The sequence below is a fragment of the Carex rostrata genome, chromosome 6 (genome assembly GCF_964058835.1).
Source record: "Carex rostrata chromosome 6, lpCarRost1.2, whole genome shotgun sequence".
Taxonomy (NCBI): domain Eukaryota; kingdom Viridiplantae; phylum Streptophyta; class Magnoliopsida; order Poales; family Cyperaceae; genus Carex; species Carex rostrata.
In genome coordinates, this window is record NC_135923.1 from 5,656,969 (window position 1) to 5,670,443 (window position 13,475).

The 13,475-nt window shown below is 38.2% G+C and overlaps 1 protein-coding gene across 1 annotated transcript; it reads left to right on the forward strand.

The window, feature by feature from the left end:
* Positions 1-6,390: 6,390 nt before the first annotated feature.
* Positions 6,391-12,785, forward strand: LOC144555395 (phytochrome B-like). The gene is made up of 7 exons (XM_078303707.1): positions 6,391-7,080; positions 7,857-8,844; positions 9,716-10,416; positions 10,549-11,033; positions 11,376-11,701; positions 11,827-12,120; positions 12,221-12,785. The coding sequence occupies exons 1-7, from the start codon at positions 6,579-6,581 to the stop codon at positions 12,438-12,440; spliced, it is 3,516 nt and encodes a 1,171-aa protein (XP_078159833.1). The 5' UTR covers positions 6,391-6,578; the 3' UTR covers positions 12,441-12,785.
* Positions 12,786-13,475: the final 690 nt, after the last annotated feature.

The window sequence follows — 13,475 nt, forward strand, 5'->3', positions numbered from 1 at the left end:
TCCTTCTGATTTGAGAATTTTGATTTCTAGGGTTTCGTGCCAAAATCCAAATTGAGCATAATCGTGAATTGATCTGTTTAATCCAACCAATTAGACTTATAATCGGAAAGGTTAACCTTTGATCATGAATTTCTAGAACAATTAACGGTTGAATTGAGGTTTTGACCAAATTAGGGTTAACCCAAAGGTAAATTGAATTGAACCGAGAACCAAAGTAGTGAAACGGTGAATGAATGGTAACCTAAGTGGAATTGTGTAGGGTTTAAAGGACCCAAAAGTAAATTGTGTGAGTTTTAAAGGTTTTTAAGTAAGAAAGAAGGAACCGAAAAGAACCGATACCAAAGCATAAGAATTGAATTAGGACTGTATGAACCATTGGTAAACTAAAAGTAAACGTATAGACTACTGAACCCGAATTAAACCAAGTATACGTATAATATAGGTGTAGGCTCGGTCGAGCAAGACTTAACGAGGCAATTCGAGGCGCCTGATCCGTAACTAAGCGGTACGCTCGTCATAATAAGGTGCGGGATTCTTGGACTTGTTTGATACTTTATTTTCAGGAATTAAACTGTATTTTCGTTTGTCATGTTGAATATCATTGATTGCATCATTGAATTGTGTAGAGCATTTGCATTGCCCAATCAAATTAAACTCGAATTGATGTGACTTGAGTGATTTGCATGCTGGTATGGTTGTAGGTTGTGTCGATCTATTATGATCTGATTTGATTGAAAGTCACCACGATTTGGATATGTATGTGAATGGATTTACGAAGTTAAGCACTTGGATCCAATGAATTTGCAAAGTCGGGCTGTATGCTGGCTTTGATTCCCAGGATCCTAAATGGCCTTAGGTGAACGGCCCTCAATGTTTCCCAGTACCGGTTGGGACGAGGGAGGGTGATTATGTTATGATGTGTGAATTGGAATCGTGGGTGACATGTGTAACGTCTATGGCTCGGTGGCATTCTCCTACGTGTTAATGCATTTGGAAGGTCAATTGAATATTACGACTATTGGAATGATTCCAAAGAGGATTTTCTTTATATGATTCGAACTAGACCTTAATAAACTGTTAAGCCAAGTGATTGCAGATGGGTGTCAGATAAAGTGTCCAGCGGTTGGCCATCTGTAGGTGTCAGTAACCCTACAGATGTGGGTTTGATAAAGGGTTCAGCTCGAAAGAACATTTGTAATTGCTACAAGCCCTAATGAATCGAGTTAAGCCAGAATATATGTTGTGTTTGAAATTCATCTTGGAAATTCTGTTAACTGTGATTCATCTAATAAACTGTTGTCGAGTAGTGGCATTCTGTTGTTTATGATTATATATATCTGTTTGCATTATTATTGTTTGGGTTTCATTGTTGAATATAGAGTTTGATTGCAAGTCCAATAGTCTGAACTGTGGCAAATTCGCACTGAGAATTTATTCTCACCCCCACCCTCCGGGTTATTTTTACAGGTACGGGTGCGATGGATTCCGGAGAGGCACGCGAGTAGTGGGCCTTATAGTTTACCATCTCATGACCCTAGTTATGTTTTGTTGTATAGTTTAGGGTAGATCTCATGGTTGGTATCCGGAGGAGATACTTTTGTTGTATTATATGCTGACCAGACTGTGTACTCTGATTTGTGTATATATAAACTTGGTTTATATTATTTTGATTTTGAATTGCTGGGTATAATTTGGATAAGCCTTGTAAGTATACACGGCGTTGTATGCTTACGGCGGGAGACTGTCGCATCCCGTGGCCGCGGGGTGTGACAAAGCTCATCATAATTTAAGTCTTAATTAAATTTAAAAGCCCAAAGTCAAAGCCCAAATTAATTAATTGAATTTGGACCAAAGGCATTGTTGTCTTTTCACATGGGAACCGATCCTATGGAGGGTATTTTGGGAATTCCAAAACTGACCCTAATGGCTATAAATAGCCATGTAGGGTGAGAGAGAAGATCACTAATTCACTTGATAGTTCATGTCTGATCGATTCGAATATCTATTTTCTCTCTCGTGTTTTATCTTCCAAATAGTATTTCGATTTTAAAAAAAAGTTATACGTAATCCACGTATAATTTTGCGAGTTTTTGAATAGTGTTTTTGCGGGATCTGTAAATAGTATTTTTGCGAAGATCGCGGTATTTCTGTTTTTGCACATTATTGTGAATCAAATTATCTACGGATCGTGAATAGTATTTTACGCCTCCCGTGAATAGTGTTTTTGCGAATACCGCAGATTCAGTATTTCTGGCAAAAGAAATATCCGCTCTCTGATTATTCCTAGTGGATAACCTATAGAGGTATCAGACGTTTGGTGCTCCAAGACGAGTCAGATTTCATTCCAATTGGAATTTGAAAACAAGGTATAAATGTTATATTAATTTATTTAATTATTAAATAAATTTAGTTTTAGAAATCAATCAAGGAGTAGATCCTTAAAGGATTAAAAAGGTCTTGTCAAGGAAAGACTGAAAAATGAACTTTCAGTAGTCTTTCCGATATACCTCTTTTAATCATTGGCTTGAGTTAGAAGTAAAATTTTTGTTTTACGGTCTTTCCGCAGCTTAAGTCTAATCAAAGGGTTGAGCGAAACCCAACAAAATGCTCAGGCCGCTCAAATTTTTAGCAGCCGGAAAAAGAATTGGATTGCCGAAAATTTGAGTGGTTGAGTATTTTTTTTTCTGTAAAAGAAGCTATATAAGGACAATTCTCTCTCCTCCCACTCATAATTCACTCAAATCCAACAAAAAAGAAAAAAGAAGAAAAGAAAGAGGAAGAAAAGAGTTGATTTCAAAAGTAATTTGAGGTGAAAAAGATGAACAATAACAATTGAAGAAGATTGTCCAATTGTGACGTAGCAAAAGAAGAGTTAATAAATATTAAGGTAGAAATGAGGCAAATTTATGCACGTGTCGTACTTGCTTTATGGAGATTACATAGGCAGACAATTTAGTATGAAATTTCAGACAATGACTTTGTGGAACATCGTTATGGCTATGGTTTGTGGAACATCCTTATCTTCTTTATCAGCTCTTCTTTGCTCTTAAAATATTGTTCTGATGCCAGCTCACTTTTGTATTCAATCTGTCTTCCATAGTAAATAACATCGGCTTCTTGAAAACAAATATATCATTGAAGCATTTGAACTGGTGCGTATGAGTCTGGTCACTAAGTGACATATTCTCGGAAAGGGCACTAAACCACCATCTTCATCACAACCATCCAGTGATCAGATTCCCAGTTTTCTCCCTCATATTCATCTCCAGTTTGCAAATCTTTCTCCAGAATGATGTCAAAATTTTCAAAATCAGTTTTTGTCTCATCATCTACTGGTGCCGGCATGGGGTAGGGTGGTGGTTCAGGTAATAAACGAGGCACATGCACGAAGGATTCTGGTATGAGGTCGTGGTTGAGGTGCTGGTGTGGTGCATTGAGTGTATGGTTCTGGGTCAGATACGAACATGGAGCAATTTGAGTGTATGGTTATGGTTTATAATTTGGCGCCACTAAATCTTGGCCAGAACTTTCAACTCCTAACTCAATTGAAACTGTCTTTACGTAGAGTTCCATGATCATAGTTTCATTCCCCTTTAACTGCCCGTACATGCCTCTCCATGAAGCCTCATTTAGTATCAACAATTTGACAAAGCAACGGCCGGGGTATTGCAGTGTTCAGTCGAGTTACCAATTCTAAGTTCCATATTTCTGGGTCACAACCAGTGCATTCGTAAATTAGAGACTTGAAGCTCTAAATTGAGATTTCATCATTAACCATGAATGAATTAACTGAATCTTTGAGGGTCTGTTCGGCCGAATCACTGTTCACGTGGGAAAAAAAAAATTCAGTTGAACTGAATTTTTTTTTCCCACGGGAACAGTGTTTTTCAGTTTAATTCCCGTGCCCGTACCCATTCCCATTTGTCGGCCGAACAGGCCCTGATGGAATAAATCCTCAATGTATCAGTCTTGAACTTTCCACCATTGTGTAGAGAAATGAATATATTTGGGAGTGAGTCTATGGTACTATACATATTACGATTTGGCACCATGCTACGGCTCTATATTCGAGTTTTCAAATCCTAACGGTCGATCCGAACCGTTCATCTTGTTCTCCATATTAATATGTGTTTGGAGACCAAATTTTACATTTTTTGAAATTGTTTTACTATTTTTTTAGATTTATTGAAAATCACTGTTTTTGGATGGTCCAGAATTTTCAGATCTAGTGATATTCTAAATATCTAAAAAAATAGTAAAATAATTAAAAAAAATGTAAAATTTGGTCTCCAAACACATATTAATATGGAGAACAAGATGAACGGTTCGGATACCGTCAGGATTTGAAAACTCGAATATAGAGCCGTAGCACGGTAACAACCCGTGATATGCATAGTATCATAGACTCACTCTATATTTGGCCAATAAACTATATTTTGAAAAATCATAAATATATGTAAGGCTACTAATTTAAATAATTAAATAAAAAGAATTACCAAAAATTTGTCTCAAAATTCGCTCTTTTTTGTTTTCAAAATCGTCTCTTATCTTTCTCTTTCTATTTTTTTTTTGTTGAATTTGAGTGAATTGTGGATGGGAGAAGAGAGACGGCTCGTAAATAGTCTATTTCACAGAAAAGAAATGCCGATCGTTCAAACTTTCGGCGGTCCAATTCTTTTTCCGGTTGTCGAAAATCTCGATGGCATGGATATTTATATTATTTTTTATTTAATGTTGGATATTAAAAAAAATCCGTCAGATTTGAATTATTACAGAGGAAGCAACGGTCAAAGTAGGAAAGAGAAATACTGACTGATTTTATGGGCACCCAAAGTTTCCGGTTTTTTTTATTAATAGAAATAAAATAAAAAAAATATTTAAAAAAAACATAACTTTTGAGTTTTTGCGAAAACTAAGTAGATCGGGTTCTGTAAACCCGTCCCACCGGACGGGTCCAATTGACCCGTCCCGGTTCCCTCCTTAATCACTCAGCTTAATCAAATTCATTCGCTAAAAAAAAAAAAAAAAAAAAAACCCGGACGGTACTACACAACCCGTCCCGGATCAAAAAAAAAAAAAAAAAAAAATTTGTCGGACGGGTTAAGCAAGCCGGTCCGCCGTCCAGGATCAAAAAAAAAAAAAAAAAAAAGAGAAAATCCGGACGGGTTAAGTAAACCCGTCCAGAATTTCAAAGATTTTTATATTATATTATTATATTATATTATATTATATTATTATATTATATTATATTATGATTTTATATATATTATATTATTATATTAGAGTTAGGCTGGGGTGCTATGGATAGCATAGTGGCCTCTATGCTACGGCTCAATATTCGAGTTTCCAAAATCCAAACGGTCGATCCAAACCGTTCATCTTATTCTCCATATTAATATCTGCTTGGAGACCAAATTTTATAATTTTCTGAATTTTTTTACTATTTATTAAGCCACTTTGAAAATCGCTAATCCAACGGTTTTACTGTTTTGTGCAGCCACCGTTGGATCAACAATTTTGTAAAATACTTAATAAATAGTAAAAAAATTCAGAAAAATGTAAAATTTGGTCTCCAAGCAGATATTAATATGGAGAATAAGATGAACGGTTCGGATCGATCGTTCGGATTTTGGAAACTCGAATATTGAGCCGTAGCATAGAGGCCACTATGCTATCCATAGCACCCCAGCCTAACTCATTATATTAATATACTTATATATATATATATATATATTATATTATGAATAGAACTAGTTTAGTTGTGTTTAAGTTCACCAAAGTGTTTGGTGAGCTTAACTCCAAAACTTATTAAATCGGTTTCAAATGACGAATCCAAACCGTTAGAACCTGCCTATCTTGCGAGTGATGCATCTACATGTGAAAATTTTAAACGTTCGAATTAATTTAGTATAAAGTCAAGCGGTAAAAAAACGTTCAAAAAATAAATGCACTAACGGTAAAGATTAATTTGAAATTCTGGACGGGGTTACTTAACCCGTCCAGATTTTCTTTCTTCTTTTTTTTTTTTTTTTTTTTTGATAGACGGCGGACGGGCTTGCTTAACCCGTCCGACAATTTTTTTATTTTTTTGATCCAGGACGGGTTGTGTAGTACCGTCCGAGTTTTTTTTTTTTCCTTTTTTTGCGCGAATGAATTTGATGATTAAGCTAAGTGATTAAGAGGGAACCGGGACGGGTCAATTGGACCCGTCCGGTGGGACGGGTTTACAGAACCCGATCTACTTAGTTTTCGCAAAAACTCAAAAGTTATGTTGTTTTTAAATATTTATTTTATTTTATTTCTATTAATAAAAAATTCGGCCCAAAGTTTAATTACAGAAAAGAACCAAGTATTAATTATCCAGGCAGCCATCACTCTCCCACCTTTTATCTTCACCTCCACTAGTAGTCCCTCGCTTCCCCGTCTCTCTCTCTCTCTCTCTCTCTCTCTCTCTTTGCGAGAATCCTCTCTTTTCTTCTCCCTCTATGCTGACAGTAACGAAACCAGCTCAAACGAGCTAAACCACAAAACTCCCCCATCCTGTATCTCCTCACAATTTAACCACAAACAAAAGTCAAATGGCCTCGGGCAGCCGTGGGTCACGCACAACCCATTCCCGTTTCACCGGAGGCAGCAACCCCCGCTTGACACCGACCAACACAAACACACCCACCGCCAGCGCCACCCCAACCGCGACCGCAACCGCCACAGCAAATCCCACCAACAGTCCCGCCACTGCCACAGCAACCGACTCAGTGAGCAAGGCCATAGCTCAATACACTATAGACGCTCGCCTCCACGCCGTTTTCGAACAATCCGGCGAGTCGGGCCGGTCTTTCAACTACTCCCAGTCTATCAGAACGCCTCCTGGTCTGTCGGTCACACCTGAGCAGCAGATCACAGCCTATTTATCGAAAATCCAGCGTGGGGGCCACATACAGCCATTTGGATGCACGCTGGCTATTGATGAGAGCACGTTTAAAGTAATTGCATATAGTGAGAATGCACCAGAGTTGCTCGATTTGTCGCTGCACCACTCTGTGCCGACGCTTGATGGGCGGCCGGATCCCCTCACCATTGGTGAGATTTCTATTTCTTCTTCTTTCTAGTTGTGGTGTTGGTGATTTTTTAATCGAACTGGTACTTGCAGCATTAGGTATTAATTTTTTTTAACAGTTTGACTTAATTAAAAAGAACTAAGTTGGGAGCTGAACATACCAAACTTGTAATCTCAAGAAGAACGTAAAGGTAACGTCACTGTGAGTTACCCATTTTAGAATGTATTAAAATAACTAAACAAACCATTGAAAGGTGCGCTTTGTCATTAAAAGTATTGTTCGTTTTTCAAAACGGGGCTGTTTAGTGGCATTTCCTCCTCCCCGTGGGAAAAGTACTAAATTGTGACCCAAAGTGCATCACAATTATAATTGGTACCTATTAACTTGGTAGCTACAGGCTACTACCGGGGGCGGAGGCAGGATTTTGATATATGAGGGTCAATATACACATAAAAGATTCATAGAACTCACTATATATTTCTTTAAAAGAAGTATCGGGGTCAAGCTTACAAATTTTAGAAACTAAATGGGGGTCAAATTTAGTATACATATAGCAATTTTATTTTTCATATTATAATCTATAGTACAAATTTATGGATTTTTATAATAAATGGGTGGTCAGTTGACCCCCATTTGACAAAGGTAAATCCGCCCCTGGCTACTACTAAGTGTTTCAAAAAATATAATTGGCACCTATTATCAGCATTAAGTTCAACAGATTCTCAAAATTATAAATTTTGAAAATTTAGGATTGGTTGCTTGCAAGTCCCACAAAAATTGTAATACCGAATTTGACAGGCACAGATGTGCGCTCTCTCTTTGCCCCTTCCTCATCCGGCCCTATTGAGAAGGCTGCCTCAGCCCGTGAAATATCCATACTAAATCCATTATGGATCCATTCTCGAGCCTCAGGTCGACCTTTCTATGCCATTATACACCGAATTGATGTAGGCCTAGTAATAGATCTTGAGCCTGCACGTTCAGAGGATCCTGCACTCTCCATTGCTGGAGCTGTACAGTCACAAAAACTTGCGGTCCGTGCCATTTCCCGTCTCCAAGCTCTTCCTGGTGGGGACATTAAGCTCTTATGTGACACAGTTGTGGAGCTTGTGCGTGAACTCACTGGGTACGATCGGGTGATGGTTTACAAATTCCATGAAGATGAACATGGTGAAGTGGTTGCGGAGTCACGTAGACCCGATTTAGAACCCTACCTAGGGTTACACTATCCAGCTACTGACATCCCCCAGGCATCACGATTTCTCTTCAGGCAAAATAGGGTCAGAATGATAGCTGATTGTCATGCGTCCCCTGTCTGCATTATTCAAGACAAGTCACTTCGCCAACCACTTTGTCTTGTTGGGTCAACCCTGCGAGCCCCACATGGTTGCCATTCCCAATACATGGCTAACATGGGCTCTATTGCGTCACTTGCCATGGCCGTGATAATTAACTCACCAGATGATGAGCCCTTGCGGTCATCTTCTTCATCCCGTGGTACCACTCAGATGAAGTTGTGGGGCCTGGTTGTCTGTCACCACACTTCACCAAGATGCATCCCATTTCCACTTCGATATGCATGCGAGTTTATGATGCAGGCATTTGCCTTACAATTAAACATGGAGCTCCAGCTGGCGCTTCAGATGTCTGAGAAACATATTCTAAGGACCCAGACTTTACTGTGTGATATGCTTTTGCGGGAATCGCCTACAGGTATAGTTACTCAGAGCCCAAGTATTATGGACTTGGTGAAGTGTGATGGTGCGGCTATGTTCTACCATGGCAGGTATCGTATGCTCTTTTTACTTAATATGGTTTAGCATATCTTGTTGGCTAACAAATGAGAATTAGAAAGTCTTGTCATTACAGCATCTTAAGCATTTTAATAGCCCAAAAATTTATCAGGTTCCTGGATCTTATTTTGTAATGTTCCAATAGTGTGAATGTGTGGGAAATTTAATGGACCTACTGATTAATTATTAGTTCTATAAGATACTTGAATGTTACAGTTTGACTTCAGCATTTTTGGGTTATCAAAAAAAAAAAAAAAAGCAGTTGTAGTAGCAATGTTACTGCAGAAAAAGAAAAAAAAAAACTGGCAATTTATATCTTTTAATGTATTTTGGTAGATTTTCCATGAGGTTCACTAAACAGTACCAACTTTCTAAATCACCTATAGAAGTTTAGTTTGTCCTCAAATCATTGAATGTTTTATTTGGTCCAGATCTTGTTTGTCTCTCCTTTCCAAAAAGAAACAAATGGTATGAAGTATTGTTTCCACTTCTCTCCATCCTCTCTCCTTCCATGTCTCTCTGTTATGTGCTACCTCTTTCTACTTACCTTCTACTGTCACCACCCACATCCTAGATTTTCTCTTTGCCTTTGTTCTTATTTCTACAATTCTAATTGAAAGAGTTACTAGAAAAGTAGGACCAAGGGAGAGTTGGAGAAGTATGGAGAAGACTATTTAGAAGTGGTTCAACCTTTATGCTTCTTGGACAATAGAGATCTGTCAGTTAATTGGGACACATGAATGTTTGTTGACTTGAGGAAGATGAAGTAAAGTTGGGTGACGGAATGATGCCACTTTTAGCTTAGTGACCTCTTTTTCTTTCATTTTTTATCTTCTTTTTTTAAGTTCTCCTTCCTGCTTTTAGGTACTACCCAATAGGGGTCACACCTACTGAGGCTCAGATTAAGGACATAATTGAATGGCTCTCATCTTGCCACAGCGACTCAACTGGGCTAAGCACGGACAGCTTGGCAGATGCCGGATACCCAGGTGCAGCTGCTCTAGGTGATGCAGTCTGCGGCATGGCCGTTGCTTATACCACTACAAAGGATTACCTTTTCTGGTTCAGGTCCCACACAGCCAAAGAGATCAAATGGGGAGGTGCAAAGCACCACCCAGAGGATAAAGACGATGGGCAGAGAATGCACCCCCGTTCATCTTTCAAAGCATTTCTAGAGGTGGTCCAAAGCCGGAGCTTGCCTTGGGAAAGTTCCGAGATGGATGCAATTCACTCGCTGCAACTCATTTTACGTGATTCTTTCAGGGACATGGGTGAGGGAGTCAACAACTCTAGGGCAATCATCAACAGTCAGCTAGGGGATTTGCAGTTGCAAGGAATAGATGAGCTGAGTTCAGTCGCAAAAGAGATGGTTAGGTTGATTGAAACAGCTACTGTGCCGATTTTTGCGGTTGACTCTGATGGGATGATTAATGGATGGAATGCCAAGGTTGCTGAGTTAACGGGTCTTTCAAGGGAGGATGCAATGGGGAAGTCATTGGTGCATGATTTGGTGTTTAAGGAGTTCGAGGAGGTTGTAGATAATTTTCTACACCGAGCACTGAGAGGTATGTGATAGCTCTTGCATCTATTCTTAAAATTTCACATATTAATTTAGCTATTAATTGTATTTAGGCCTCTTAGGAATCTCTTTATTTTTGTCTGCCATGTTTAAAAAAGTTGATCTGACTTTCTTGCAGGAGAAGAAGATAGAAATGTGGAGATAAAACTGAAAACATTTGTTGACTCGCAAGAACAAAAGAATGCCATTTTCGTAGTAGTCAATGCCTGCTCAAGCAGGGACTACAAGGGCAATATAGTTGGTGTGTGTTTCTTGGCCCAGGACGTAACAGGCCAGAAAGTGGTCATGGACAAATTTATAAACATACAAGGAGACTATAAGGCCATAGTGCACAGCCCGAACGCTCTAATCCCTCCCATATTTGCGGCTGATGAAAATACGTGCTGTTCTGAGTGGAACACGGCAATGGAGAAACTGACGGGGTGGTCCAGAGGGGAGATGATGGGGAAGATGTTGGTGGGTGAGGTTTTTGGCAGCTTTTGCCGTCTGAGAGGACCTGATGCACTGACTAAATTCATGGTCGTGGTCCATAATGCGATTGGGGGGAAAGATACCGATAAATTCCCATTTTCGTTCTATGATAAAGATAAGAAGTATGTGCAGGTATGAATTACCATTTCCAAATGATTTTGTTCTTCTCTTTCTTTTTTCTTCTTTTTGGCTTGTTAATTGCATTTTTATTTTTCTCATATTAGTTCATCTTGGAGGATAGATTCAGTTCTTTCTTTTGCTCATGTATAGCTTGCATGTTTGTGCATGCACATGTGCACATGCATGCATGTACAATGATTCGTGGAGATGCATTCTTGTAGGATGCACTTATCAGTAAGACATTTCAATGCATGTGTCAGTATTGACTTTTAGCTAAACATTGTTGCTACATTTCATGTATATCTCCAGCAATAAATTTCCCTCCACTAACTGGTTTGCCTGCTACTTTTGTAGGCATTGTTGACTGCAAACACGAGGAGAGACATGGATGGACAACCTACAGGTGCATTTTGTTTCTTGCAAATTGCAAGTCCAGAGCTACATCAGGCACTAGAAATTCAGAGGCAGCAGGAGAAGAAATGCTATTTGAGGATGAAGGAATTGGCCTATCTTTGTCAGGAGATAAAGAACCCATTGAGTGGTATTCGGTTTACAAACTCACTTTTGGAGATGACAGATATGAATGAGGATCAGAAGCAGTTTCTAGAAACAAGCGTCTCATGTGAACGTCAGATGTACAATATCATAAAAGATGCCAATTTACAGTATATAGAAGATGGGTTAGTGCTAAGCATTGAATTAATATATTTTTTTGGTTTAGTTAATATATTTATGCCTATTTAAATATAGTAATATACAGCATTGATTAAGTTTTTTGTTTTTATACTTTTTTAAACATATGCAGATCATTGACGATTGAAAAGAGTGAATTTCTAGTAGAGAGCGTAATAAATTCAGTAGTAAGCCAAGTCATGATTATGCTCAGAGAAAGGGGGTTGCAAATAATACGTGACATACCTGAAGAAATAAAGGTGACCTCTGCATATGGGGACCAGTGCCGGATCCAGCAAGTTCTAGCAGATTTCTTGATGAGTATGGTGCGCTGTGCACCATCAGAGAATGGCTGGGTAGAGATCCAAGTCAAATTAACTCCTAAGAGGAGTGCTGATGGGACCGAAACCATACACTTTCTGTTTAGGTCTGTCATTCTGTTCCCATTTTAGTCATTTTCTATATTATCATAATACTATTACTTGGGAAATAAGACTGAAATTTTTATAATTTGTTTTGTTGTCCAGATTTGCATGCCCGGGAGAGGGGCTTCCTGCTGAGATGGTTCAAGATATGTTTCACAACAGCCGCTGGAGTAGTCAAGAGGGTCTTGCACTCAGCATTGGCCGCAAGCTACTTAAATTATTGGGAGGTGAAGTCCAATACATAAGGGAATCTGAAAGATGTTTCTTTCTGATTGCTATCGAGCTTCCAACTTCCCAAAATGACTGCAACATGGAGGATTAAGTTGCTCAACTTATTTTTGAAATTCTACTAATCTTTTGGAGTGATTAACATGTGTGTACAATGACGATGAAGGAAAGAGGAGGGGGTAGGTTTGGTGGGGGATTGTTTGTGGGTTGCGTGTGATTCTTTTTTTTTTTTTTTTGGGGGGGGGGTAAAAAGAAAAAAAAAATATTTCGAGAATCGGAGTGTATGAGATGCAGTCATTTTGTTGTGTGTAATGTTTATAAATTGTAACAAGAGCAAGAGAAATGAGGACTTTGTCCTGTTTCTCTGTTGTTGTATATTTGATTTAGATTGCAACTGCGAAGCAACCCCTACAGTGTAAATTGAATATTTCATGGGTTTGTGTTTGTTTCCTTAAATATTTCAAGTAATGCGACTGTCGCTTTTTTAAATGAATATTGTTTTAATGAGGTTGTCTTGAGCCTTAGTGCTGCTGAAGAATTTTTGAATGAGAGGGTTGGGTTAAGCCGTCGAACATTATTTTCAAGAATAATTATAGAAATCTCCTCACCCGGATTTATGCATAAAGTTGACGAAATTCAAGATTGTTCAAGAGAAATTCTTCATTATGTAAACAAGTCATTTTATTCCTAAGTGGCAAATTTAAGACTATGGTTCTGTTCGGCTACCCATGTTTCCTTGATTTTTTTTTGGACAAAAAAACTAAATAATTTAACCATTGCACCGGACTATGGTTCTGTTCGGCTACCCATGTTTCCTTAATTTCATTCTCAACTCTTATAATTTGTGACAAAATTAAAATTGACTTTGAGCTCATTTCTTTTTCCCTAGTAGTACAGGAGCTCCCAGCTCCTCTTTTCAAATTGACTTTGTTAATATTTATTTTGGTTTAAACAACTTAGAACTTCTAATTATTTTTGCTTAATATTTGTTATTCTTAACAAGAATGATGTGTTATTTTTTTATTTTTTATTATTTCTTCTCCATGAGCAACATAAGCCTATAATTTTCTAAAAAAATATTAGATTAATTGATCAAATATAGACCGCATATCATGAAGTTTATTCATTT

Excerpts from the sequence above, each read along its gene's own strand:
- LOC144555395 (XM_078303707.1), top strand. The coding sequence starts at position 6,579 with ATGGCCTCGGGCAGCCGTGGGTCACGCACAACCCATTCCCGTTTCACC. Across the intron at positions 8,845-9,715 it reads GCTATGTTCTACCATGGCAG|GTACTACCCAATAGGGGTCA; the intron begins GTATCGTATGCT and ends TCCTGCTTTTAG. Across the intron at positions 12,121-12,220 it reads ACCATACACTTTCTGTTTAG|ATTTGCATGCCCGGGAGAGG; the intron begins GTCTGTCATTCT and ends TTTGTTGTCCAG.